At 41.4% G+C, this 27,634-nt stretch overlaps 1 protein-coding gene across 1 annotated transcript; it reads right to left on the reverse strand.

Annotated features, from left to right (window-relative positions):
* Positions 1 to 27,634, reverse strand: PPP2CB (protein phosphatase 2 catalytic subunit beta). Its single transcript, XM_023214610.3, has 7 exons — positions 27,087 to 27,634; positions 14,312 to 14,521; positions 12,304 to 12,477; positions 8,980 to 9,069; positions 8,705 to 8,866; positions 5,892 to 6,010; positions 1 to 692 (listed from the first exon to the last, which is right to left on the reverse strand). The coding sequence occupies exons 1-7, from the start codon at positions 27,186 to 27,188 to the stop codon at positions 620 to 622; spliced, it is 930 nt and encodes a 309-aa protein (XP_023070378.2). The 5' UTR covers positions 27,189 to 27,634; the 3' UTR covers positions 1 to 619.

A 27,634-nucleotide genomic window follows, 5' to 3' on the forward strand; every position in this document is an offset into this window, starting at 1 on the left:
TTTTTGTTTAAAATGAAAAGTTTATTTGCTGAGTACACCAAATAGGATGCAAGCACTGCCATGACAAATATACAGAAATATGCAGATCAACATAAAACAGTAATTTAGTTTAAATGAAAGGAAATCTCTTAAATGTTATGACAACATACTCCCAAGAACCTTTTCTTCAGTTAAGTTAATTATACATTTCAATAAAATAAACGGTAATGGATTAGCGGATGTTAGCTTGTGAATTTTTCTTAAAAATAAAACTCCAACTCTATTAATCCATGCCAGTTAAACACTATAACTAAAATTTCCAAGTAAGCGCAAAAGGAGATGAAGCAGTTAGTTACCTTTTTTGCTTGAACAGTCCAGAGGAAAATGGTTACTATAAATACAGCAGGCAAACTGTTAGACTGACCTATCTAGAACATAGTGTACTAAATTTCAGTCTCAAATTGTGCTAAATGCTCATCATTAGTATGGCACATTTGGTCCATGATGTGGTTTAATGCCAAGACAGATCCCAATTTGTTACAGAAACACATAGATTACTGTTGCTTTTTGTTTTTAAATACATATATTTTAAAAAGCCAGGTATACTTCCACATACAAAGGCAGGTTTCCCAGGAGAAATTTATAGGAAGTAGTCTGGGGTGCGCCGTGTAACATGAGGCTCGCCACGACGAGGCGCTGGGTCAAACTGAAGGCTGTAAATGGCAAAAAAGGAAGCAAATAAAGGATTTGACTTTGCAAAGCAAACAAATGAATAAAGAACAAGACACTGTAGTAGAAAGAGCAGTCCTGCTTTCCCACCATGACCACATCACTTATGGCTGGAATGGCCAAGGGCAAATCACTGCAGATGCTCCCATCCCAACTAACTGCTTCATAGGGCTATGGTGAAAATTTAAGAAGACAGAATGTCTGGTTTGGTGCCTGGCATAACAACTTCTAAATATTATTATTTAAAAGCTTAAACAATTAAAGATTAAGTAATATTAAGTTTAAACAATTGTTTAATATTATTTAATAATAATATCATTTTTTTTTTTTTTTTGAGACGGAGTCTTACTCTGTGGCCCAGGCTGGAGTGCAGTGGCACGATCTCGGTTCACTGCAAGCTCCGCCTCCCTGGTTCACACCATTCTCCTGCCTCAGCCTCCTGAGTAGCCGGGACTACAGGTGGCCGCTACCGTGCCCGGCTAATTTTGTTTTTGTATTTTTTTTAGTAGAGACGGGGTTTCACTGTGTTAGCCAGGATGGTCTCGATCTTCTGATCTCATGATCCACCTGCCTCGGCCTCCCAAAGTGCTGGGATTACAGGCATGAGCCTCCGCACCCAGCCTAACATCACTATTTTCTTGAGTGTTTCTGCTATGAAAGGCTGGTGGGTTTTTCCAATTATTTTTGTGCCTCTATTGAGATGATCAGGTTTTTTTGTTTTTTGAGACGGAGTCTCGCTCTGTCGCCCAGGCTGGAGTGCAGTGGCGCAATCTCAGCTCACTGCAAGCTCCGCCTCCTGGGGTTACGCCATTCTCCCGCCTCAGCCTCCCGAGTAGCTGGGACTACAGGCGCCCGCCACCTCGCCCAGCTAGTTTTTTTTTGTATTTTTTAGTAGAGACGGGGTTTCACCGTGTTAGCCAGGATGGTCTCGATCTTCTGACCTCGTGATCCGCCCGTCTCCGCCTCCCAAAGTGCTGGGATTACAGGCTTGAGCCACCGCGCCCGATGGAAATGATCAGGTTTTTAAGCCCTTAATATTAATATGGTTTATCATATTGATTTTCATGTTTTGAACCAACCTAGCATTCCTGGGATAAATCCCACTTGTTCCATGATGTATAATCTTTTCATATATTGCTAGATCCAGGTTGCTGGTATGTATGTTGAAAAATTTTATATCTGTATTCGTAACAATGCTGGTCTGTGTTTTTTTGCCTTTGTCTACTTTTGGTATCAAGGATAATAATGCAGGTATGACAGAATGAATGGAGTAGTCCTCCTCTTCTGTTTTTTGGAAGTGTTTGTGAAGGATTGGCATTAACTCCTTTTTATTTTTGAGACAGGGTCTCACTCTGTTGCCCAAGCTGGAGTGCAGCGGTGTGATCATGGCTCACTGCAGCCTCAGCCTCCCTGGGCTCAGGTGATCCTCCCACCTCAGCTTCCTGAGTAGCTGAGACTATAGGCTGAGCCACCACACCAGGTTAATTGTTGTATTCTTTGTAGATACAGGGTTTTACCAGTTACCCAGGCTGATCTTGAATCCTGGGCTCAATCTGCCTGCCTTGGCTTCCCAAAGTGCTGAGATTACTGGTTAGAGCCATCGCACTTGGCCAATTCCTTTTTTAAACATTCAGCGGACTTCATCAGTGAAGCCAATTGGGCCTGGCCTTTTATTTGTGGGGAGTTTTAATTTTTTCATTTATTTATTTATATTATTTTAAATTAAATAGGGACAAAGTCCTGCTATGTTGTCCAGGCTGTTCTCAAACTCCTAGTCTCAAGCAATCCTCTCAGCTTGGCCTCCCACAGCTGGGATTTACAGGTGTGAGTCACCATGCTGGCTCAATATTTTCACATTTGAAAGGTCATTGAGATTTCATACTCTTTGAGTCAGTTTCAGTAGTTTCTTTCTAGGAATCTGTCCATTTTATCGAAGTAACTGAATTTGCTGGCATATAGTTATTTATTCTATTCCCTTATAATCCTTTTTATTTAAGTAAGGTCTCTAGTTATTTTGTAATTTGAGTCTTTACTATTTTTTTTCTTGCCAGTCTAGTTAAGGCTTTTCAAAGAATCAACTTTGGGTTTTGTTGATTTGTTCTCTAATGATTTTCTACTATTTATTTCCACTCTAAACCTCGTTTCATAAGCTTACATCAGGTTTAGTTTACTCTGCTTTTTCTAGGTCCTCAAGTATAAACCCAGGTTACTGATTTTAAACCTTCTTTTTTTTTCCTTTCTGAGACAGGGGTCTTGCTCTGTTGCCCAGGCTGTAGTGCAGTGCTGTGATCACAGCTCACTGCAGCCTTGATCAACTGGGCTCAAGTGATCCGCCACCTCAGCCTCCCACACAGCTGAGACTACAGGTGCTTGGCACCACACCTGGCTAATTTTTAAATTTTTTTGTAGAGACGGGGTCTCCCTATGTTGCCCAGGCTGGCCTCAAGTGATCCTCCTACTTTGGCCTCCCAAAGTGTTGGGATTACTTGCGTAAGCCACAGCATCGAGCCATGTTAATGATGTCTAATTTCATTTCCTTGTGTTTAGAGAATATACTTTTTAAGAATCCAATCTTCTTAAATTGCCTGAGGCATGTTTTATAGTCTAGCATATGACTATGTTTCATGTTTACTTGAGAGGAATGTATTCTACTTTTGTTGGGTGTTGTTTTACAGACATTAGGTATACAGTCAGTTTACAGTGTTGCTCAAGTCTTCTACTGCCTTCATCTCCTGCCTAGTTGTTCTATCCAAGAGAAACAGTTTCTGTTGCTTAGTTTTTTCTTGCGTAGAGGTCACACTCTCTTGTTCTTTCCATGTCTTATAATCTGTGGTTGAAAAATTGGACATCATACATAATATATTGCAGTAACTCTGGAATTCATGTCCTTGGGGACTGATCTTGTGTTTTTGGTGGTTTATTATTTTTGTTTAGTGACTTAGCTGAACTAACTGTAAAGTCTTCTTCCCCCATAGTGTGCAGCCCCTGTGGCCCTGCTAAGATGTTTTTACTTTTTTTTTTTTTTTTTTGGGCGGGGGTTTTCTTTTTTTTGCCCGGGCGGGGGGGCATTGGCTTGATCTCAGCTCACCGCAACTTCCAAGCACCCCCTCCCAGGTTCAAGCGATTCTCCTGCCTCAGCCTCCCAAGTAGCTGGGATTACAGGCATGCGCCACCATGCCCAGCTAATTTTTAGTAGAGACTGGGTTTCTCCATGTTGGTCAGGCTGGTCTCGAACTCCCGAGCTCAGGTGATCTGCCCACCTTGGCCTCCCAAAGTGCTGGATAAAGGCATGAGTCACCGTGCCTGTCTGTTTTTACTTCTTTTAATCTTTCACAGCCTGGCTACTGAGAGGCTGTCTCTGGGTAGGCATAAGCCACTTACTGATCAAAGATTGGACTTAAGCCCCCTTGGCCAGTTAAGATCTTAAAGCCCACCCTAATGACCACCAGAAATGTTATGTGACTTGCAGATTGCTATCAAAGCTGAAGAAGTTTACATTCTAGCTTCCCATTCAGTCAGGGACTAATAGTTGGATCTTCATTCTCCACTCAGTCCAGAGAGGGCATGCACATATTCTGCCAGACTGTCAGGGATGAGTGTGATTTTATTTTAAAGCCTGACTTCCTAGGAGGTGCTCCTGGGTCAGAGTAATTGAATATTCAGACAATGATTAGAGGTTGTGTTTAAGCCTCATATACCAGTGACGGTTACACCATTTGTTGATCAATCTACTTATCCGTTTCCTGGGGCTGCCGTAACAAATTACCAAACTGTACAGCTTATATAACAGGGATTCATCCTCTCAGAGTTCTGGAGGCTACACGTCTGAAACCAAGGTGCTGGCAGGACCACACTCTCTCTGAAGACTCTAGAAAAAATCCTTCCTAGCCTCTCCCTAGCTTCTGATGGCTCTGGCAATCCTTGGCTGGTAGATGAATCACTCGAATCTCTGGCTTCACACGGCATTCTCTCGTGTGTGTGTGTTTCTTTTCCTCTCACTAAAATCCCGTTTGAATTGGATTTAGGCCCAACCTAATCCAATCCAATTTCATCTTTAATAATTGTATCTGCAAAGATCCTATTTCCAAATAACATCACATTTTGAGGTTCTGGGTGGACATGAATATTTGGGGGGGCGGGCGGGGACACTATTCAACTCAGTACAATCTATGTGTGGCCTGAAAATATTATCTGAATACCCCACATCCTACTCTGACTGCTCCTGAGTGGGTATGGCTAGTGCATGTGCACAGCGTTCTTGTCCCATAGGGCTGACTGTGATCCCAGAAGGGCTCTTCTTGGCTTTTTCCCTGGTGCTACTTGTTGAACAATCTGTTGCTCTGCTCTTTTGAACGCTGCTCCTAGTATCATGGGAGCTATTACAGCCCTCTTAATTGGTCTCCATCATGACATCCACTGTTTTCCACAAAGCACTCAGATTTGGAATTCTCCATCACCTAAGTAAGGTAAGTCCACTGAGGCAGAACTGAGGAATTTCTGTGACCTGCCTTTCCTCCTGAGCAGAACTTCCGTGCCAGTGCGGGCTCAGTGATACCACCTGGTTTATAAGCAGGTGCTGGGGTAACAGCATTGGGAAACCCAGCATTCTCATCCGCCATGCATGCTTGGAGCAGAGCTTCTGCCCCAGGAGCTGGGACAGCCAAGGGGGCCTCAGCCTGCTTGACTGCGTCCACCAAGAGTAGAGCTTCTGTAACTCCAGACTAGGAGAGGTGAGATATGCTGGCATCTGATCTCTGTGAGTGAAACCACAGTCCCAACCCTGGGAGCTGGTAAAGAGGGGGAATCCCTTAGCCTCCTGACTGTACCAACCCAGACTACAGTGCCTGTAGTCGTTTCTGTGAGAGGGATCTGGAAGGAGTTGGAGGGAGCAAGTCATAGCTCAAATGCCACAGACAACGGCTATTATTACGAGATTTAGTAGGTTTTCTTGAATTAACTGTTTCTCCATCGGCTGTATGCCCTTAGGATAATTTCCAAAAGCTTTGAAAAATTATTTTTTAAAAGTAATGTTCTCCAGCTAATGGCTGTTTTTGCTGGGGAGGCGCTTTGCTATACTCCTCATCCCACCATTTCAGAAACACAAATCTTCTACTTCTATTTTTAACATTTAAAATTTTCCTTCTGAAAGTAAGTATATACAATTAAAATGTACAGTTACTCACAAGGAATATTTTAAAGTGTCATCTAATTCCATGATAGCAGCCTGGTTCCCACACCGGTAACAGTAATTGGGTGCACTGAAAATAGTAACCACATTCCGATCATGACACCAATTGTATCCCTGCAGGATAAAAACAAATTCAATATTTCATTATAATATTATGATTTTGACACAGATACATTTAAAAAAAACTAAACTCAAAAACTACAGGCACTCTGTGGAAATGTAGTCGTCTATATTACTTTATAAGGTCTCCATCTTTAATAGTTTGTGTACCTGTACAGAACCCTGTGCAATTCGTGGGCCTAGGATTCTGTTTTATTTTTTATTTTTTGAGACGGAGTCTCGCTCTGTCGCCCAGGCTGGAGTGCAGTGGCCGGATCTGAGCTCACTGCAAGCTCCACCTCCCGGGTTTACGCCATTCTCCCGCCTCAGCCTCCCGAGTAGCTGGGACTACAGGAGCCCACCACCTCGCCTGGCTAGTTTTTTGTATTTTTTAGTAGAGACGGGGTTTTACCGTGTTAGCCAGGATGGTCTCGATCTCCTGACCTTGTGATCCGCCCGTCTCGGCCTCCCAAAGTGTTGGGATTACAGGCTTGAGCCACCGCGCCTGGCCTGGGATTCTGTTAAATGCAGCTCGCTAATTGTTGTTTTGCCTTATCTATGCTTGAAATCTTGGCAAGGATGTGTACTGAATTTCTCCCACAATCATAATAAATCTCTCAATTTTCCCTCATGAATTATGCCAATTATTCTTTATATATTTTGAAGCTATTACTACGTAAATACAAATTTAGAATACTTTCTTCTTAGAGAACTGGGACAGATTTCATCAATAACCTTTTTATTTCTAACAACACCTTTTATTAGAGCCTATCTCATTCATATTATTGGCTATAATTAGTATTATAGTGTGTGTATACATATACTTGCTAATTAGTGTTGTGTGTGTGTGTGTATATATGTACATGTATACACACACACACACAACCTGTGTTGCTCGGGCTGGAGTGCAGTAGCGTGATCTAGGCTCACTGCAACCTCCGCCTCCTGGGTTCAAGCAATTCTCCTGCCTCAGCCCCATGAGTAGCAGGGACAACGGGTACACACCACCACACCAGTCTAATTTTTTGTATTTTAGTAGAGACGGGATCTCACTATGTTGCCCAGGCTGGTCTTGAACTCCTGAGCTCCAGCAATCTGCCTGCCTCAGCCTCCCAAAGTTCTGGGAATACAGGCACGAGCCACCGCACCAGCCTATTAGCTATATTTTTAATATTTTGATTACTTGATATACCAATATACCATTTCCCAACTCTTACCTCTAGTTTGCAGTGTCTTTTTTTTTTTTTTTCCCTCTTTTTTTTGAGAGAAGGTCTCACTCTTTTGCCCAGGCTGGAGTGCAGTGGTACGATCATAGCTCGCTGCAGCCTCAACCTCTTGGCCTCAAGTGATCCTCTCACCTCAGCCTCCCGAGTAGCTGGGACAATAGACATATGCCACCATGCCCAGCTAATTTTTTGACTTTTTTTTTTTTTTTTTTTTTTTATAGAGATGAGGTCTCACGATGTTGCCCAAGGTGGTCTGAAACTCTAGGACTCAAGAGATCCTCCCACCTCAGCCTCCCAAAGTGCTGGGATTACAGGCATGAGCCACTCTGTCCAGCCAGTCATTTATGTTTTAGGTACATCCCAAATAACAGCTACATTTTGATTATTTATCCAATCTAAGAGTCTCAGGCTAAAATTTTAGTCTGTTTCTTATAATCACTGATATTAAATTTATTTTTACTACATAAATTTGTGTTTTTTTAATCATGCTCCCTCGTCTCTACTGGGCTGGTGAAGTTTTTTCTAACGTCTTGAAGCCACTCCCTACTGGTCTGGAGGGACTATGTTGTTTATATTCCCTTAGTAGTTGTAAAACAGTTAACATTATAGTGGAGAAATCTGGCAGACATCATCTTAACTAAGTGATTAAAGTTGCCAACACCAGCATTGAGACAAGCAGATTTTAGGACCACTTGATAAAATGCACGGAGGAGGACACACCATCTTTCTATGGCATGACTGCCAAAAATGCATACAGTGACTCCCTAACTGCAAGGAAAACACCAAACCCCAACTGAGGGATATTTCTGTAAGATAAAATGCTCCTACTCTTCCAAAATGTCAAGAATGTGGAAAACAAAGAAAATCAGAGGATTTCCACATCAAAATAGAATGAACACAACCTAATCTTTGGATTAGATTATGCACATACAGTATGCACAAAATTAAATTTTGCTATAAAAGACATTAGTGAGATAATTAGCAAAATTTGAATAAAGTGTTCATATTAAATAATAGTACTGTATGAACACAAATTTCCCAACTGTGGTAACTATATGGTGGTTATGTGACAGTGTGTCCTTAATTTTACAAAATACACATAGAAAGTTGGTAGTAAAGGAGTATTTGTCTGCAATAGATATTCAAATGGTTCGGAAGAAAGTGTGGGGGGTGAAGAGGAAGGGAGACACAAAATGATAAAGCAAATATAGTAAAATATTTACAGTCAGGAATTTGAATGACTCATACAGGGAATTCTGGGGTACTATGTTTGTAACTTTTTTCTAAGTCTCAATTTCAAAAATGAGTTATAATTCTGCTCCGGTCTACTAGTGCTTTCCCTACTTGCTAAAACCAGCAAGTTTTTCCTCTTTTCACCTAGGTAATAAATGGTGAGGAATATTTCTTAGTTAAGTCAAAATGCCTTATTACAGAAGTATATGCTAATCTGAAATAAAGATCATTCTGTAAGCAAAGTACATACCTCCATTACAAGCTGGTGGGCACGAGAAACCAGTGTGAGACCATTGGCGTGGTTAAAGGTTTCAGAAATGTCTTGTCCAAATGTGTAGCCAGCACCACGTGGTGAAATACCCCATCCACCACGATCATCTGGATCTGACCATAACAGATCACACATTGGGCCCTGGCCAAGAAAAATAAGTACATGTTACAAATTATTATCAGTCATACTTTATCGTCCTCAAAATGTGGTTATATTTCCTTTTCCTTTCTTCTTCTTTTTTAAACTAAGTTTACCTCATGTGGAACTTCCTGTAAACGATCCAGGGCTCTTATATGATCCAGTGTGTCTATGGATGGAGAGAGGCCACCATGGAGGCAGAATATCTGTTTATGAATTAACAGAAGAGAATGTATTTGTTTTACTAACTGCTAACAGTTAACAAAGAGTAAATAATGGTTAAAAGTGTCAGTCCAAATAATGCCAACATTTAAACACATTTTGTTCATCTTTTTTTCTTCTTTACCCCTTCTCTGGTCAATGGTATCCCCATCCTTGGGGACCCACCATTAAATTTTTTTTTTCCCCTCCCTCCCACCCTTCCTCCCTTCCTTTTCTCTGGCCAATGGTATACCCATCCTTGGGACCTACCATTAAATTTCTTTTTTTTTTCTCCCTTCCTCCTTCCCTCCTTTCTTTTCTTTCTGTAGAGATGGAGTCTTGCTGTGTTGCTGAGGATGGAGTGCGGTGGCTATTCACAGGCATGATCACTATGCAATGCAGCCATGAACTTCTGGGCCCAAGCAATCCTCCCGCCTCAACCTCCTGAGAAGCTGCGATTACAGGTGCATGCCACTGTACCCAGTTGTCATTACAGCTTCTGTTGGTTATTGCCGATATACACAATTTTTTGTTTCTCTTACAGCAAATACTCTGATTCTTGTTACTGGCTACAATAAATTTTCAGTTCTTTCATATTTTCTAAGTACATGATCAAGTCATCTACAAAAATATTTTTTTCTTCTCAATGTTTACACCTTTTAATTCTTTTTATTGCTTAGTGCAATGGCCAGGACTTCTAAAATAAAATGGAATAATACAAATGTTTCTGTTTTGTTTTTTGTAAACTACCTAGTTTCAAGTCCATGCTCTAGGTACTCTGAATCAGAGAGAATAAGTTTTAACAAGCATTTTCTGATTTTGATTTTTTTTTTGAGACAGAGTTTTGCTCTTGTTGCCCAGTGAAATGGCGTGATCTTGGCTCACCGCAACCTCTGCCTTCCGGGTTCAAGTGATTCTCCTGCCTGACCCTCCCGAGTAGCTGGGTTTACAGGCATGTGCCACCATGCCTGGCTAACTTTGTATTTTTAGTAGAGATGGAGTTTCTCCATGTTGGTCAGGCTGGTCTTGAACTCCCGACCTCAGGTGATCCATCCGCCCTGACGTCCCAAAGGGCTGGGATTACAGGCGTGAGCTACCTCGCCTGGCCTGATGAGAAGATTTCTAATGTTTAGCCGATAGTATAACCAGCATTTCTTTATCCACTTAATATTATTATTTTATAAAATAACTGAGTTTTGAATCATAAATACAGGAATTTTTTTTCCAAATGATTTTGGTTTATTTTTCTGCGCATGCCACGTCTGGTTTGGCATTGAGGTTATACTAGGCTTATGGTGTCGGCTTTGAACTCTCCATCTTTTCCCAAGTTCTAGAACACAGAAATTATATGTTCCTTAAAGGTTTGGTAGAATTAGCCTATAAAACTATTTATACCTGGCTGCTATTGGTAGTTTACTTATATTGGATGAACTTCTGCAAGCCAATTTTAATACTTGGTATTTTAATATAGTAAGCTTCATTCAACTTTTTAAATTTAGTGCGCTAAAGCTGCACCTGTTCTTGTGATACATAAGCTCCTGCACAGTTATAATTATGCCTTATTTCGTTCCTAGTGTTTTATGTGCCTTCCCTCTTTTCTTCTAGATCAGTATTGTCCACTATTACTTCTTTTCTAGTAACTTTTCAGAAAGAGAGGAAGGAAGGAGGAAGGAAAAAATATATAAAAGCTGTACTAACACACCCATTTAAAAAACCAGATACTTCATTAAAACTGATAGACTGTCTTTTAAAAATCATTCTGTCCAGCAATTTTATTGAGGACTATGTGCTTCAAAACAATTAAAAACAACTTTAATTAAAATTTAACATCTTTTAAATTCACATTTTCTTTTAACAAGTCCAGGCAAAGTATTGTCCTTTCAAATTAATCATGGCAGTGTCCAAAATCACGGCTGAGAAAAAAAGACTGTCAGGATTACACAGAGAAAGTTATAACCAAATTATATTCCCACAAGCAGTCTAAGAGAGAATTCATCACATTCTTGACAACTCTGGGTTTTTATAATTTAAGAATTATGGAGTTTTAATATATGTTTTATATTTATTTTATTTTTTGAGATGGAGTCTCACTTTGTCACCCAAGCTGGAATGCCGTGATACGATCTCGGTTCACTGCCACCTCTGTCTCTCTCTCAGGAGTTCAAGTGATTCTCCTGCCTCAGCCTCTCAAGTAGCTGGGACTACAGGCATGCACTGCCATCCCTGGCTAATTTTTGTATTTTTAGTAGAGCTGGGTTTCACCATTTGGCCAGAATGGTCTTGAACTCCTGACCTCAGGTGATCTACCCACCTCGGCCTCCCAAAGTGCTAGGATTACAGGTATGAGCCACCTTGCCCGGCCTTTGTTTTATATTTAAATTTAAATCAGTTCATGCTTACAGTGATTATCTCTAGAAATTGCCATAGGAAATTTGCATAATTTCTTCTTATACTTTTGAATGTTTCATGATCTGTCTGCACTGCAGAAATAGCATTTGTTTCTATTTTCTTTTTTTGTTCTTTGAGATGGAGTTTTGCTGCTGCCCAGGCTGGAGCATAGTGCTGTGATCACGGCTCACTGCAGCCTTAACTTTCTGGGCTCAAGAGATCCTCTCACCTCTAGCTTCCTGAGTAGCTAGAACCACACGCATGCGCCACTATGCCTAGCTAAATTTTAAATTTTTTTGTAGAGACAGGGTCTCACTACATTGCCCAGGCTGGTCTTGAATCCCTGAACTCAAGCGATCCTCTTGCCTTGGCATCCCAAAGTATTAGCCACTGTGCCCAGCCAAGCATTCACTTCTCAGGGAAGAAGGTGTAATACACAATATAACATTTGGAATTACCATGAAAATAGAAATGAAAAGTTATTCATGGTAACCAGCAAAAACTGTGTGTACACGCAGAGATAGTTTTAAATAACATCTTGCTTTACTAGTACTATACATCAGTGTCTTAAGCATTTATTTATAATGTTTATCGATACCTTAAAAAGCACAGCATATTCTTTGGTCAAAAGATTTACATACATATCTGAGAACAGGAAAATTTGCTGGTCCAAATGTACGTGAAACTTATCCACTTCCCTGCTTTGAAATGTTAAGTATAAGGGAAGGAGGAAAAGGCCAAGGAGATGCAGAAACACAGGTCATATGAATCTAGACCCTAGCTTACCAACAGTCAATCTTTGCCTTCATTTACCTCCTCTCCTCCCAAGATGTGAGCACACACATACATACCTGTCCATCTACTAAAGCTGTAAGTGGAAGATAATCAAAGAGATCTGTAAAATATTTCCAAACGTTGGCATTCCCATACTTTCGCAGACACTCATCATAAAAGCCATATACTTGGGTAATTTGTCGGCTTTCGTGATTTCCTCTCAATATTGTAATGCGTTCTGGATAACGCACCTGGAAGAAAAGGAGTAAAACCCATAGTAAAATCCCATTTTTACTAGTGTCACGTGAAGTACATTAGTCTCCGACCCATTGTTAAACACGGCGCTTTTGGCCACCAGCATATTAAATATTAATTTCATTTTCAAAATAAAAATCTTGCTTATTCATAACCAGGTATTACTGGTTAACATTTGACATGCTTATTATAATCATCCTTTTTCATCATGTTTTGACCACCCTCATCAGAACCTTTAACTAATACTTACATTACTATAATAAACTTGTATCTGATACTTTGTTTCTATTATCTTTTTCATCATCAAATTATTATTACTTTCCTAAATCTTTCTAGAACACTATGACTTCTTACTGTGAGTAGTGCAAATCATAGGTTTGAAGCTGAGACCAACTACTCTACAGATTAACTTCTTCCCTTTTCAATTTTTATTTCCCACAGGAAGATTGGATTTGCCAATAATAACACAAAAACAGGCCCTTGACAAAACTGGGCAAGAATTCAAATGTATTAATAGTTTCCTTTCTATTACAAAACAAAAACATAAGCGACTATTTAGTTAGCAATGTGTCTGATAAGAAATATGAAAAAGCATTGGATTCTGCAAATTAAGCAAAAAGCTGCAAGTATATACTTCAATTCATACATACTTTACTAAGCATCGTTATGTGTCTAACGTAAGTTTGGTGCTATAAAGCCAGATGCCAGGTCTACATAAGTACAGTCATGTGCTGGGCAATGTTTTTGTTAACAACAGATTACATGTACGATGTTGGCTGGAGCAAGAGACTATACCACATAGCCTTCATGTGCAGCAGGCTATACCACCTAGGTGTGTGTAAGTTCCAAAGATGACAAAATCACCTAATGGCACATTTCTCAGAATGTATGCCTGTAGTTAAGTGACCCATGACTATGTAATATATGGCTTCTGCTGTTGAGGGACTAACCTCAGTAAGGAAATATGTAAAGTAAGTAATACAAGGTAGTAAGCCACTTTTGCAGCATAAATAAGGGCTGGGAGCATAAGTTTCCTCATAGTAATTTAGAGTAGAAGGAATAAGGCTAAAATGGTTGAAGGTTACATGAAAGAAGTGAGACCTGAGCTCACCTGAGTTACATGAAGGAAGTGAGACCTGAGCTTTCTGAGTCTTGACAGAAAGGTAAGAAATCAGGGACAGAGTAACCTTGTGGGGGAAATCGAATACGGAAATAAACAGAGTCCAGAGCACTGAAGAAGAAGAAACTTTGATTTGAGCCAGAGTTTATGCTACCAACCGCCAGCAGGCAAAAATTCAGACTAGACTATAAAAGGCCAGGCAAGGAGTTTGAGTTTGTTTCTATACGCAACAGGCAATCAACAGGAAGTAACAATAAAAAATTGTTAAATAAAAGAGATTTCATTGGCCAGCATATGCCAGGTGGATTTGGGGGGGGATCAGATCTTGGAGGCGGAAATATTAGTTACCAGGCTATTGCAACCATCGAATTGTGAAGTGATAAACTGTGTGGTAAAAATAGAAAGAGATAGGAACAACAGACTTTTCAAAGCAAGGATTTAAAAAGACTTGTTTATTGAGTCAATATGACGGATAAGTGATAAAGTCAAATATAATTCCAAGACTTCAGCTATTCAAGAGAATGATACATTTACCAGGAATATATAGAAGTTATCTTTTTCACCTCTCCTTTAAAAAGATGTAAAACCAATTATTATTTTAAGGGGCTATAAACTGAAAGACCATTAAACAGATGATATGCAATACTGTCATTCTTGCTTTTTGCCTAGTTTAAATCTTGAAAAAAAAAAAAGAATTTCAATAATCATACCTTTAATGCTACAAGAAGAGTCACAGTCTCCACTGAATAATATCCTCTGTCTACATAGTCACCCATGAATAAGTAGTTTGTATCTGGTGATTTTCCACCAATTCTAAAGAGTTCCATAAGATCATGAAATTGACCATGCACATCTCCACAGACAGTAACAGGGCAACGAACCTCTTGCACATTTGATTCTTTTGTTAAAATTTCCTTTGCCTGTTAGAAAAGTGAAATCAACAATTACAAAGTTAAAAGTATCATTTCTTATCTATTAAAAGAAAATTTTGGGGAAAAAACACTTGAAACGTGCCTTATCAAAGCATATGTGAAAACCAAACTATGAGATAACACTTCACTAGAAAGGCTATAATAAAAAAAACAGTTACTAGTGTTGCAAACATGTGGATAAACTGGAACCCTCATACACTGCTAGTGGAAATGCAAAATGGTGCAGCCGCTGCGGAAAACTGTATGGCAGTTCCTCCAAAGTTAAACCTAAAATTACCATATAATCCAGCAGTTCCACTCCTAGGTATATACTCAAGAGAAATGAAATCCAGTTATACATGCTCATGGCAGCATTATTAATAACAGCCAAAAAGTAGAAACCACCAGATACTGATCAACCAATGATGAACGGACGTAATATATTCATATAATGGAATAGTTATTCAACCATGAAGAAATGAAGTACTGATACATGCTACAACTTTGAAGACATTATGGTAAGTGCAAGAAGTCAGTCACAAATGATCACATAATGTATAATTCAATTTAAATGAAAAGTCCAGAATAGGCAAATTTCCAAGGCAGAAAGTCTGTGTTTTAAAAAGAATAATCTTATTATTCACAAGTTTAAAAAGGTCAACAAAAAAGTCAAAATTATCAAATTCTTGTGTAAACAAACATTCTTATTATACCAATTCATAGGCCAACTTTTAATTTCTTTATTCCAATTATTCTATATTTATAGAATTAAGTTAGAACATACCATTAGGTGGTCCTGAAGTACAGAAGTTATGCTTAAACACTGGCAAATGAAATGTTCTGACTAAATCAAAGTTCACTAATGGCTCGTCTATCTGGCCTCTCTGCCTAATAGCAAAAGACCCCAGAATCAGGAAGAAAAATTTAAAAGCCTCTGAAGTAACAAAACAGACATCATAAAAATGATGTACCTCCCCACTAACCCACCAAAAGAGTCTCTCAGGCCTTATTCTGGGCCTATTGTTATCTACAAAATTCCAACAAGCTATTTACCGAGTTTCCAGGTCCACAACAAAATTAGAAATAGAAAACCAAGAAAGGTAAGAGATGAGCACTGGGACTAATACAGAATGCAAACCAAGAAGAAGAAACAACCGGATGGCTAGCATAGCTAAAACACAGGGCAGCCGGGCGCGGTGGCTCATGCCTGTAATCCCAGCACTTTGGGAGGCCAAGGGGGGAGGAGAGCTTGAATCCGGGAGTTTGAGACCAGGCTGGGCAACATAGTGAGACCTCTGGTCTCTATAAAACCTTTAAAAAATAGTTAGGCATGATAGTGTGTGCCTATAGTCCCAGCTACTTAGGAGGGTGGGGTGGGGTGGGAAGAGTTGGGGAGTTCAAGGCTCTAGTGAGCCATGGTCACACCACTTTGCAGTTAACCCTGGGTGAGAGTGAGACAAAAGAAAAAAAAGGCAACAACACAGCACAATAAAAGTCAAACACGGCTGGGTGCAGTGGCTCACACCTGTAATCCCAGCACTTTGGGAGGCCGAGGTGGGTAGATCACAAGGTCAGGAGATCGAGACCATCATGGCTAACATAGTGAAACCCCATCTCTACTAAAAATACAAAAAATTAGCCAGGCATGGTGGCGGGCACCTGTAGTCCCAGCTACTTGGGAGGCTGAAGCAGGAGAATGGCATGAACCCGGGAGGCGGAGCTTGCAGTGAGCCAAGATTGCGCCACTGTACTCCAGCCTGGGCGACAGAGCGAAACTGCCACACACACACACACACACACAAAAGTCAAAGAGGATGAAGTTTAAAGTAGAGTCCAGTAAGCAGATGACAGCTCAGACTGGTGGGAGAGCACAATTTTAGGGACAGACAATTCTCTGACAATCTGAAGAGTATTTAAAAACATGGATTTTGAGTTTCATTTTATGTTCCTGCTACTCTGCATTTTTGTCAACAGACTTTAACACTGAGTTGAGGGATACTCAACCTGTAGCGATTTTCAACACACACAATAGTTTGTATACACACTGTAGGAATCATAAAGTTATTCTAGCCCCAGATTACTTTATGCCAAATACATGTACCTAGCCTAGACTCTTAATTTGAAGCAACTCTAAACAGCAGGGACAATGGCAAGTTCTATTCCAACAGAAGTGTTCTCTCCAGTGTTCTAAAACATTTCTAAGGTATGATTCTGACTGTACCTCCAACCTCCCTTAATTTCTGCAAAATGCTCATGCTTGGTTCTCCAGCTTTTCTTTTGATTCTAGGCTACCACGTATTCTTCTACGAATGCCTTTTCTGCTTATAGCCTGGTAGGATTCCCAAGAGTTATGGACAATACAGCCCATACTTTCTTCTCCTTGCCTGTAATTAATTAGAATGAGATTATATGCACTGAAGTCTTCCAGAAAACATGGGTTCTCTTTACAGTTTTAATCTAATTGTGTAATCTTAAGGCCTTTATACCTTTCAGTTTCTTTTCCTGAGATCACAAACTAAACAATAATTTTACCAGAAGCCAATTTTATTCCACAAGACAGCTCCCAATACACCACAAACATTCTGCACTCCACATGTTTTTTGCATATGAAGAACATGGCCAAGGAGATTATATACAGAAACATAATGGTTGTCTGGGAGGTGAGAGGGCAGTGGATAGGGATAGTGGGTAGAGTGCATTTGCTTTCCTTCCTACCTTTCTGAGGTGCTTGCAAAAAACTTTTTTTGAGACAGGGTCTCACTCTGTTGCCCAGGCTGGAGTGCAGTGGTATGAACATGGCTCACTGCAGCCTCAAACTCCTGGCTCAACCAGTCCTCCCACCTGAGCCTCCCAAAGCGCTGAGATTACAGGTCTGAGCCACCGTGACTGGCCAATGTTCGAAATTTCAAAAAACAAATTCCATATTACTTTTTCAAACAGAAAAAACCTGGCTTCTTAAACTTCAAAACAAATTCCAGATGGTAGTAATTATAAAAACCACTACAGTGTTATATCCACACAGTGGAATTTTATTCAGCAATAAAAAGGAACAAAGTCCAGATACATGCTACAATATGGAGGTATCCTGGAAATATTATGCTAAAAGAAAGAAGCCAAACACACAAGACATAACCCTGGAAATGAAATTCAAATCAAAAGTACACAGAAGAACCGACTGTGGGAATGCTGACAATGCTGTTGTTGGAGAGACTCCAAATACGCAGCCAGGAACTTAGCAACATGCAGAAACTTAGTGACATAAAGAAGTGAAAATGCAAACTTATTGCATAAATGAGGAAAATGGTTTTGATGAGAGGATGAAGATATACCAGAAGAAGTGACGCTAGCAAAAATCTCTTTCTGTATTTGTCAGGAAAGATTACTTTTACTTCGGCTCCTAACTAACAGTTCCTAGGACTTTATAGGTATATTTAAGATTATCTCTTGTATCTTACTAGCCTTTTTTTTTTTTTTTTTTAAAGACACGGTCTTAATCTTCTTGACAAATACAGGTATTTCATGACACTGAAAGAACAAAGGAGGCCGGCGGCAGTGGCTCACACCTGTAATCCCAGCACTTTGGGAGGCAAAGGCAGGAGGATCACTTGAGCCCAGGAGTTCAAGATCACCTTAGACAACATGAGGAGACCCTGTCTCTACAAAAAAAAAAAAAAAAAAAAAAAAAGCCAGGTGTGGTAGTGTATTCCTGTAGTCTCAGCCACTCAGGAGACTGAGGCGTGAAGATAGCTTGAGTCCAGGAGTACAAGGCTGCAGTGAGCTATGACCACATTACTGTACTCCAGCCTAGGCGACAGGAAGATTCTGCCTTTAAAAAAAAAAAAAAGCAGCTTCCTGGACCTGCCACAAGACATAGTCAACCAGTCTCTGGAATGGAGTCAAGGAACCTGAATTTCTTATTTCTTTCCCAAGTGATTTTTATGTACACTTCAAGTTTACGGAAAAGATGGACAACCAGACTATATAAAAATGCTAAAACTTGCACAGTAAAAATTACACACATGTATCACAAAGTAGAAAATAATAAACATTTTTAAATGGCTAACTTTTAATTTCAAAGAATTTATACAACCAAGAAAAGACAAAATACAATTTTTTTTTTTTTTTGAGACGGAGTCTTGTTGTCACCCAGGTTGGAGTGCAGTGGCGTGATCTCCATCTCGGCTCACTGCAACTTCTGCCTCCTGGGTTCAAGTGATTCTCCTGCCTCAGCCTCCTGAGTAGCTGGGATTACAGGCGCGTGCCACCATGCCCGGCTAATTTCTGTATTTTTAGTAGAGATGGGGTTTCACCATGTTGGCCAGACTGGTCTCAAACCTCTGACCCCATGGTCCGCCCGCCCTGGCCTCCTAAAGTGCTGAGATTACAGGCATGAGCCACCATGCCCAGCTGACAAAATATAAAATTAAAACAAAAAAAGAATATGCCAACTCAACTGGAAAAAATTCCTCACATTGCACACAACCCTGATAAATCTAGCCTTGTTTTCTTCATGTATTTTGGTATTGCCATTTATTTTTATTGAGGTTCTCGTCCCTTAGAATTTGCTATGGAATAAGTCTGCGTAGTGAAGAATTAACCTTATCCGAGGAGAGGTCTGACCTTTGTCCCTGGAATTTCCTGCTTGGTAAAGAGCATGTCTCTGCCGGCGGGGCTCTGACCTGCGGACTGTTAACAATGTGACTTATGATGCGGGCTTTGGGTGACCCCATTATGTTTGGTCTCTGAAGGACTGGAGACTACAGATGTCAGCCCCTCTTGTACTCTGCCCTTATGAGTCTTTTCCCTTGGCTTACTTTAAATTGTATACATTCCCTGTAATAAACCGTAATCATGAGTATAACAGCTTTAAGTGAGTTCTGTGAGTCATTCCTGTGAATCACTGAACCTAAGAGTGGTTTGCGGAACCCACTGAACTTGTAATTGGTGCCAGAAGTGAGGCAGTTCTGGGGAGTGTTCCTTGTAATTTATAGGTCACTAAACTTTATTTTTTTATTTGTCTGCTGTTCTGAAGGTACATCATGACTAAACTTTTGAAGATGGTGTCAGAGGTGAGAACAGTGTTAGGGACTGTGCCTTCTAACTCTTGCAAAATCCTTTTTTATTACAAAAGTAAACCACATTATAAATAATTTGGAAGGTTTTCTACGACCACCCTATTAAAAAAAAAGTGTTTTGAATTCAAGCCCATCACTGTCCCCATCTTCTGCTTTTTCTTGCCAGCAAGAATCACTGTCTGGTGTTCGTTAATTGTGTTCCCTCTTCACAGCTGAATCTCTAGCACTTTGAACAGTCTGGTACATAGTGGTTCAACTAAAATCTGTTGAATGTATGGGATAAACACACAGTGGCAGTATTCTGTCAACCAGTCCTCTCCTTTCTTCTTCGCTGCCTACAGGAACAAGCGTCTCTTTTGCTAATCAAGCCGAGAATATACTGAACCAATTGAGTGCTCATCATCCAGGACATAAATATCCTGTGGAACTCTTTTAAAGAAGATGAAACTTAATTATTTCCCTCTCTATAAAATGGGATTTTGAGCCGGGCGTGGTGGCTCATGCCTGCAATCCCAGCACTTGGGGAGGCCAAGGCGGGTGGGTCATGAGGTCAGGAGATCAAGACCATTCTGGCTCACACAGTGAAACCCCGTCTCTACTGAAAATACAAAAAATTAGCCGGGCGTGGTGGCGGGCACCCATACTCCCAGCTACACAGGAGGCTGGGGCAGGAGAATGGCGTGAACCTGGGAGGCAGAGCTTGCAGTGAACCAAGACTGCTCTCCAGCCTGGGCGACAGAGGGAGAAAGACTCCGCCTCAAAAAACAAACAAAAAAAAAGGGATTTTGAGCAGAATTAAACTACAGCCTACACACTGTATCTTATCTTACACGTCAACAAAAATCCAATTATGCTAAAAAGTTAATTCAAATAAGCTTTTTTCTAAGATTGAATAGGTGAGAACACTTAAATTCACCACTGTATCCCAGTCTCAAAATAAAAACGATTGTCTTTGTATAAAATATTCACTTAATAGACCTCCAATGGAGTTTTGCACATTTTTGGTGTAACATGATGCTATTATAACGCAAGTCAGGAATCTCAGGTTGCACCTCAGGATTGTTTTAATTCATCTGATGGCAAAAGTATCTGGGTCAAAAAACAATTTACAAGGAATGATGATAAATATTTCTAAATTACAAAGGACACAACAGCAAACCAGTTCTAAGCTTGGGCACTTGAGCTCTCCCATTCTCCAGAAAGGAAATGGAATCTGTAATACACAGAACTCCTTCCCAGGGTTAATATGATTTTTTTTTCTTTTTTTTTTTTTGAGACAGAGTCTCCCTCTGTTGCTCAGCCTGGAATGCAGTGGCGCGATCTCGGCTCACTGCAAGCTCGGCCTCCCGGGTTCACGCCATCCTCCCGCCTCAGCCTCCCGAGTAGCTGGGACTACAGGCGCCCACCACCATACCATGCCCGGCTAATTTTTTTTTTTTTTTGTATTTTTAGTGGAGACGGGGTTTCACCATGTTAGCCAGGATGGTCTGGATCTCCTGACCTCGTGATCCGCCCGCCTTGGCCTCCCAAAGTGCTGGGATTACAGGTGTGGACCACCACGCCTAGCCGTTAATATGATTATTAATGAAATTTAGAGTTGAAAAGTAACATACAGGAACTATTAGATCACATTTGGTCATTAAGGAAGAAAAGATGTCTTCATACAAGTTTCTTTAAACAATCTGGATTAGGTTTACATTTCATTACATTTACTTGAAGAAAATCAGTTCAAAACAATAAAAAATTTCTATAACACAGACTCAGATTTCTCAAACAGATTATGTCTGTAATTTTAATATCATTCTTCTAGAAAAAACTACATTCAGAAAACAATCTAGGAAAATAAATTAAGCATTAATTCCACCTTCAATTTCTGGCATTTTTGTTTCCTTTTACCAAGGAAGAGCTTCATTCACCAAGTCTTTTATAACATTTGTACTGAAGAAAAAAGACCGTGAAGAAAAAATTTCTACAATATCTTCAAATAAGAATAAAAGGCATACACAGCAATTAAAGGTAGGCAATGAAAAGGAATTTTACATTGTAAATATCTTCACTTTATCTATTTAGGTATACAATTTGACACGTCATATATAAAGTAGAGAAATGTAACAAAGTCCACTTTCCTGCCATTAGCAATAGTTCATGCTAGTCTAGTTTGCTTTAATTTCTTTACTGGTCCACTAAGAGGCTGGCTTAGCAAGGAAAACAATGATTTGTTCAGTCACTAGAATTGGGTCTTGACCCTCTAGTTCACTGTAATCATGCCATTCTTCGTTATAATAAGAAAGGAGCTATTTTATCACTGCATTTCAGATTTTATCAATGGACCACCAAAGCTGGCACTAATTTTTGCTCAAGGGAAATTAAAAATGGAAGTACCAGTTAGGCATTTTGCCTGTCAAGACCACTATTTTTATTTTTTAAGCTGTAATCAGTCACAGAAAGTAATCTAAAAATTTTTTCTCAATTCACAAAAATCACTCATTTCTACCAGGATCTAATCTTCATTAAGATGGTTTTGGGCATCAGGAACAAGCATACTATTTCACATTAGAAATGAAGTCATATCCTAAAGATATTTCTGCTTATTTCGAGGCTAATGCCAGGACTCAGAAACGCTGCCATCAGTTCAATATAAAATCTACATATTTATACTTCTACACAAGCCTCAACATTTTTCTCAATAGGTACTTTATAATCACCAGAATAAAGATCTGCCAGCACACAAACTGGCTGAACTCCCCCCCTCCCCCTCCCACCTAAAGAATCATCACCAAGGTTCTTCAGTTATAAAATTTATCAGATCAAAGAGCTTAAAATTTTTACTCTTTCTGAGACAACAGTTAAATATAGTTCTAGTCACAGAGTGTCCTGAGCAGTGCCAGCCTGGCTCTCTAGGCACACAATCTTCTAAAATAACTGCATACTGCTGATGCAGGAATGAATCACAGAAGCAATTTCTCTGCACACACAAGAGGAATCAAATTCACAATTAGCTTCAAAAGCTGGATTGCTAATTTAAGTTAGTGTTAAAAGCTAGTCTTCTCCGAAGACAGGCCTTACTATTTTATGCAAACAAATTTTCACCAGGCAGAAATTAACCTTGGAAGCCAGACACACCATATCATTCATACTCTTATTTTTTGTAGTCATTCACCCACTGGCACTAGGACAGATTTTATTTTTGCTACTACCTCGGAATAGGCCTTTACTAGTACTACTCTGGTCTTGATTTCAGTGGACTCCAGTCTTTTTTTTTTTTTTTTTTTTTGGAGATGGAGTCTCTCGCTCTGTCGCCCAGGCTAGAGTGCAGTGGCGATCTCAGCTCACTGCAACTTCCACCTCCCGGGTTCAAGTGACTCTCCTGCCTCAGCCTCCCAAGTAGCTGGGACTACAGGCATATGCTGCCATGCCTGGCTAAGTTTTTTGTATTTTAATAGAGATAAGGTTTTACCATGTTGCCCAGGCTGTTCTCAAACTCCTGAGCTCAGGCAATCCACCCACCTCAGCCTCTCAAAGTGCTAGGATTACAGGGGTGAGCCACCATGCCCAGCCGACTCCTTCAGTTTTTAGGCAATCTGAATTAGAATAGAAATTTAAGGAAAAACCACCATCATATGATGTAACTTTCTATAGAATAGTATTTCCAATAGAATAAAAAAAAAAGGTATTTTAAAAAAAACCCAAAAATGGAATCACAAGGAATTAAATAAAGATAATTTATATAATTAGGTTTGACTTTTATTTTTCTTATATATTCTTTCTACATGCCTGCTACTCTTGCCCTGGAAAGGAAGGGCAAGTATTAAGCAGACCAAGTCAGGAGTAAAGGTACTTCACACAACTGCTATTAATCCCAGTACTGTGTGGTTCACATAACAGGGAACACTCCTTTTCAGGGTTCTATAGCCACTATATAAAAAAAATCTCCTTTGAAGTACATTTACCACAGAAAAGCCATATCGGCACATCTATTTATTTTTCATTTCTTACAAAAGAAAATGGGGTGACATTTAAGATTAAAACTTTCAGCCTTCCTTTATTTAACATTCACTGAGTGCTTACTTCTCATTAGGACTTTACATGGACAGTATTTTTTTTTTTTTTTTTTTTGAGAAAACTGCACTCTGTCACCCAGACTGGAGTGCAGTGGTATGATCACTGCTCACTGCAACCTCTGCCTCCTAGGGATTCTTGTGTCTCAACCTCCCAAGTAGCTGGGAGTGCAACACTACGCCCAGCTAATTTTTGTTCGTTTGTTTTAGGAGAGGCAGGATTTTGCCATGTTGGCCAGGCTGGTGTCGAACTCCTGGCCTCAAGTTGATCTATCTGCATCAGCCTCCTAAAATGCTGGGATTACAGGTGTGACCCACTGTGCCCGGCCAATGGATAGTATCTTAGCACTCACAACCAACCCGGGAGGATTGGGACATATCATCTCTGTCATAAGGAATCAGAGGTGCAGAAAGACTGACGGCTAGCAAGCTGTGAAGCAGGACTGGAACTCAGACAGGATGAACGCTACACTTGTTATGTATCAACAAGGAGGATGGGGTAGGGATATAAAACGGAACTAGAAACTAAGGTCAGAAAACGTATATATATATATATATACACACATGCACACAGAAACCACAAAACTAGGTCATAGCTGCCAGAAGAGGCCTGCAAAACTAAGCACGGCTCAAAAGAGTAGAGATATGAGTATTATCACACTTCTCCAACCCACTGGCAACTCCATCAATGGGGGTAGAGAACAAAGATGAATGAATTTCACTAACAAATTCATGTTTTGTGGGTGAGTACAAATATTCAAAGAAAAAAAAATGGGCTGGGAGTGATGGCTCACTCCTGCAATCCCTGCACTTTGGGAGGCCAAGGCGGGAGGATCGCTTGAGCCTGGGAGTTCAAGGCCAGTATGGGCAACATGGTGAGACCCCATACAAAAAAAAATTACCCCGGTGTGGTAACACATGCCTGTGGTCCCAGCTACTTGAGAGGCTGAAGTGGGAGGGTCCCTTGGGCCCCAGGGGTCGAGGCTGCAGTGAGCCGTGACTGCCCCATTGCACTCCAGCCTGACTGATACACCAAGACCGTGTCTTAAAAAAAGAAAAAAGCTAGTAAGATACAAGAGAGAATCTTAAATATACCTGTGAAGTCCTAGGAACTGTCAGTCTGATTTATTTAGGAGCCGAAGTAAAAATAATCTCTCTGGACAAATACAGAAAGCTTCCTCAAGTGATAGTTGACACTCCGGTGTGATTATTTCAAAGTACAGCAGTGGTACAATATTCTTCTCTAGGAGTTCAGCTTAAAATTATTAGAAAGTCAATGGGGACTGTGCACGAGGCTCGTTCCTGTAATCCCAGCACTTTGGGAGGCTGAGGGATCACTTGAGGTCAGGAGTTCTAGACCAGCCTGGCCAACATAGCGAAACCCCATCTCTACTAAAAATACAAAAATTAGCAGTGCATGGCGGCGTGTACCTGTAATCCCAGTTACTCGGGAAGCTGAGGCAGGAGGATCCCTTGAACCCAGGAGGTGGAGGTTGCAGTGAGCAAAGATGGCACTACTGCACTCCAGTCTGGGCTACAGAGTGAGACTCTGTCTCAAAACAAAAATAAAACAACAAAAAGAGTCAATGGAAAAAACTGATTGAACTAACACTTTGCCCGTAACTTCAAGTCTGTATTCTGATGCTCATAGGTTAACTGACTCAGCTCATTTCAAACCTGTACATTTCACTTCGCATTAGAGCTTGAGAGAGATGTTTAAAGCATACATTTTAAGACTCATGAAATTACAGGTTATCACAATAAAAATGAACGTCGACTGAAGCCACAAGTAAGCAGTTTGTTTCAGAAAGAGAAAAATGCCACCTGCTTGGCACTTCTATACACAAAAATAAACCCTCCTGTGTTAACACTTACTTAATACACAAAGGCCCCGGCCAACATTACACCCGTTAAAAATACTATTTTAACTTAACACCATCTATTAGTGCTCCTTTCCGACGTAAATTTCATGATTTTAAGAGTGCCCTAAAATTAGACTAGCAAAATCTTTTCTTCACCCACTTCTGCGACATTATGACTTCCAAACATTACGGTTAAGAAAATTGTATACATTACATCTTAACATCGTTACTTCTTCATGGACTTCAAGTGAGAATTTTTAACATAAAAATACACGAAAATTACTTAGTCCACCTTGTAAAGGATGAATTTGGAAAACTCTAGACTTTAAAGATGGAGAGATCGAAATAATTCCAGGAGTTAAGAAAACAATGGATACAGAATTCAGAAAGTGAAGATCACACACGAAGAACGAAACTGATCACCTGCATGTATTATTATTCTTTGGAAAAGAAAAAAACTTTATATATATTAAAAAGAAAAATAACTTTCTGCAAAGTGTTATCGTGCATGAAAACACACATCCCACTTATTTCCAGCAAACACTGTTCCCAAACTTAAGACCAGCTCTCGTTTCTGAAAATCAACGCTTTACTTCCAAGAGCCACTCAACGCAAAGACCAGTCACCATCTGTTTCCACCAAAGTCAACCTCTATTTTAAAAATCACAGTTGGCCATCACGCCTACCTCTCCACAAACAAACGCTTGACACATTCAAGAGTCAGTGATTTTTTTTTTTTTTTTTTGAGACAAGGTCTCGCTCTGTCGCCCAGGCTGGAATGCAGTGACGCGATCTCGGCTCACTGCAGCCAGCCTCCACCTCCTGGACTCAAGCGATCCTCCCACCTCAACCTCCCGAATAGTTGAGATTACAGGCACCCGCCGTCACGCCCTAATTTTTAAAAAAACTTTTTTGTAGAGACGGGGCCTCACTGGTCTCTAACTTCTGGGCTCCAGGCTGGTCTCTAACTCCTGGACTCAAGCAATCCTCCCGCTTCGGCCTCCCGAGTAGCTGTGACCACAGGCGTGAGCCACCGCGCCCGGCTTGAGTTAGTGATTTCTGAGGTGCCCCGTTCACCTGACAAAAATTCTACATTTATTAACAAGTTCATTAATAGTCACGACATTCTGGTTAATTTTAGGTGCATTTTCAGAAACTGGTCTGAAAATGGTCCTTTTCGGGTGCTGCTCTAGTTATTCCACTCGGGAAATGCCAGAGTGGCAGGAACTCCAGCGGAGCGCAGGCGACGCCGACCAACCTCCAGCTTGGCTCCGGGGGCTATGGTTCCCCGCCCGCCCGCACTCGAGCCTCCCACGACCGGGATTTGGGCCGCCGGCCGGGGGCGTGGGGCGTGTCCCACGCAGAGGCAGAGAGGCTGGGCGAGGGCAGCCCAACGCCCCGGGGCCGGAACGGCTGGGCCGGCCACCCGGGTGGACGCCGGAGCCGGACCCACAGCCCCGCGGGTCCCCGGTGGGCCGCGCCGGGCCAGGGACCAGGGGGCGGACGGGCCGGGACGGGCAGGAAAACTGCGGCCCGTCCCAGTTCCGCGCTCCCGCACTCGCCCCCGCGGCGCCCTCACCTTCTCGCACAGCGTCCGCACTTGGTTCTCGTTCAGCTGCTTACACTCGTTCAGCTGCTCGACCCACTGGTCCAGCTCCTTGGTGAACGCCTTGTCGTCCATGGCGGCCCGATCCCGATGCGGATCCCGAGCCCCGGCCCGGCCGCCGCCCTCCCCCCTCCCCACCCGCCCCCGGCCCCGGCCCGGGCGCCGCTCCCCTCTCCCTCAGCCGCCGTCGCCAGATCCCACAGGGGGAGGACCGAGCCGGGGAGGGCGGCCGCGGTCCCCGCGCCCCGCCCAAACCCAGCAGGCGGCTCCGAGCGCGAGGCCTGGAGGAGACCCCCGCCCGCCCTTCCCCGCCCGGCCGCGCGCCGCGGGAGTCGGTGAAGGACGCGGGGAGGTGCCGGAAAGGCGGTGCGGGCCCTCGGACTAGCTCTCGCCGGACGAAGGCCGCCCGCTAACCGCTTCAGGCCCGCCTCACGCCTGCCGGCCTCTCCCGGCTATCTTTCCCCTTCTCTCGCTCTTTCTCTCCCCTCCCTCCGGGTTTCCGTCATCGCTCGGGCATTTCC

This window comes from Piliocolobus tephrosceles, chromosome 7, assembly GCF_002776525.5.
Source record: "Piliocolobus tephrosceles isolate RC106 chromosome 7, ASM277652v3, whole genome shotgun sequence".
In the NCBI taxonomy this organism is placed as follows: Eukaryota; Metazoa; Chordata; class Mammalia; order Primates; family Cercopithecidae; genus Piliocolobus; species Piliocolobus tephrosceles.

Coding starts and splice junctions, on each gene's coding strand:
- PPP2CB (XM_023214610.3), bottom strand. CDS start 27,188: ATGGACGACAAGGCGTTCACCAAGGAGCTGGACCAGTGGGTCGAGCAG. Junction 12,478..14,311: donor CTCTTCTTGTAGCATTAAAG/GTATGATTATTG, acceptor CTTTTCTTCCAG/GTGCGTTATCCAGAACGCAT. Junction 693..5,891: donor GACACTTTAAAATATTCCTT/GTGAGTAACTGT, acceptor TGCCATTTACAG/CCTTCAGTTTGACCCAGCGC.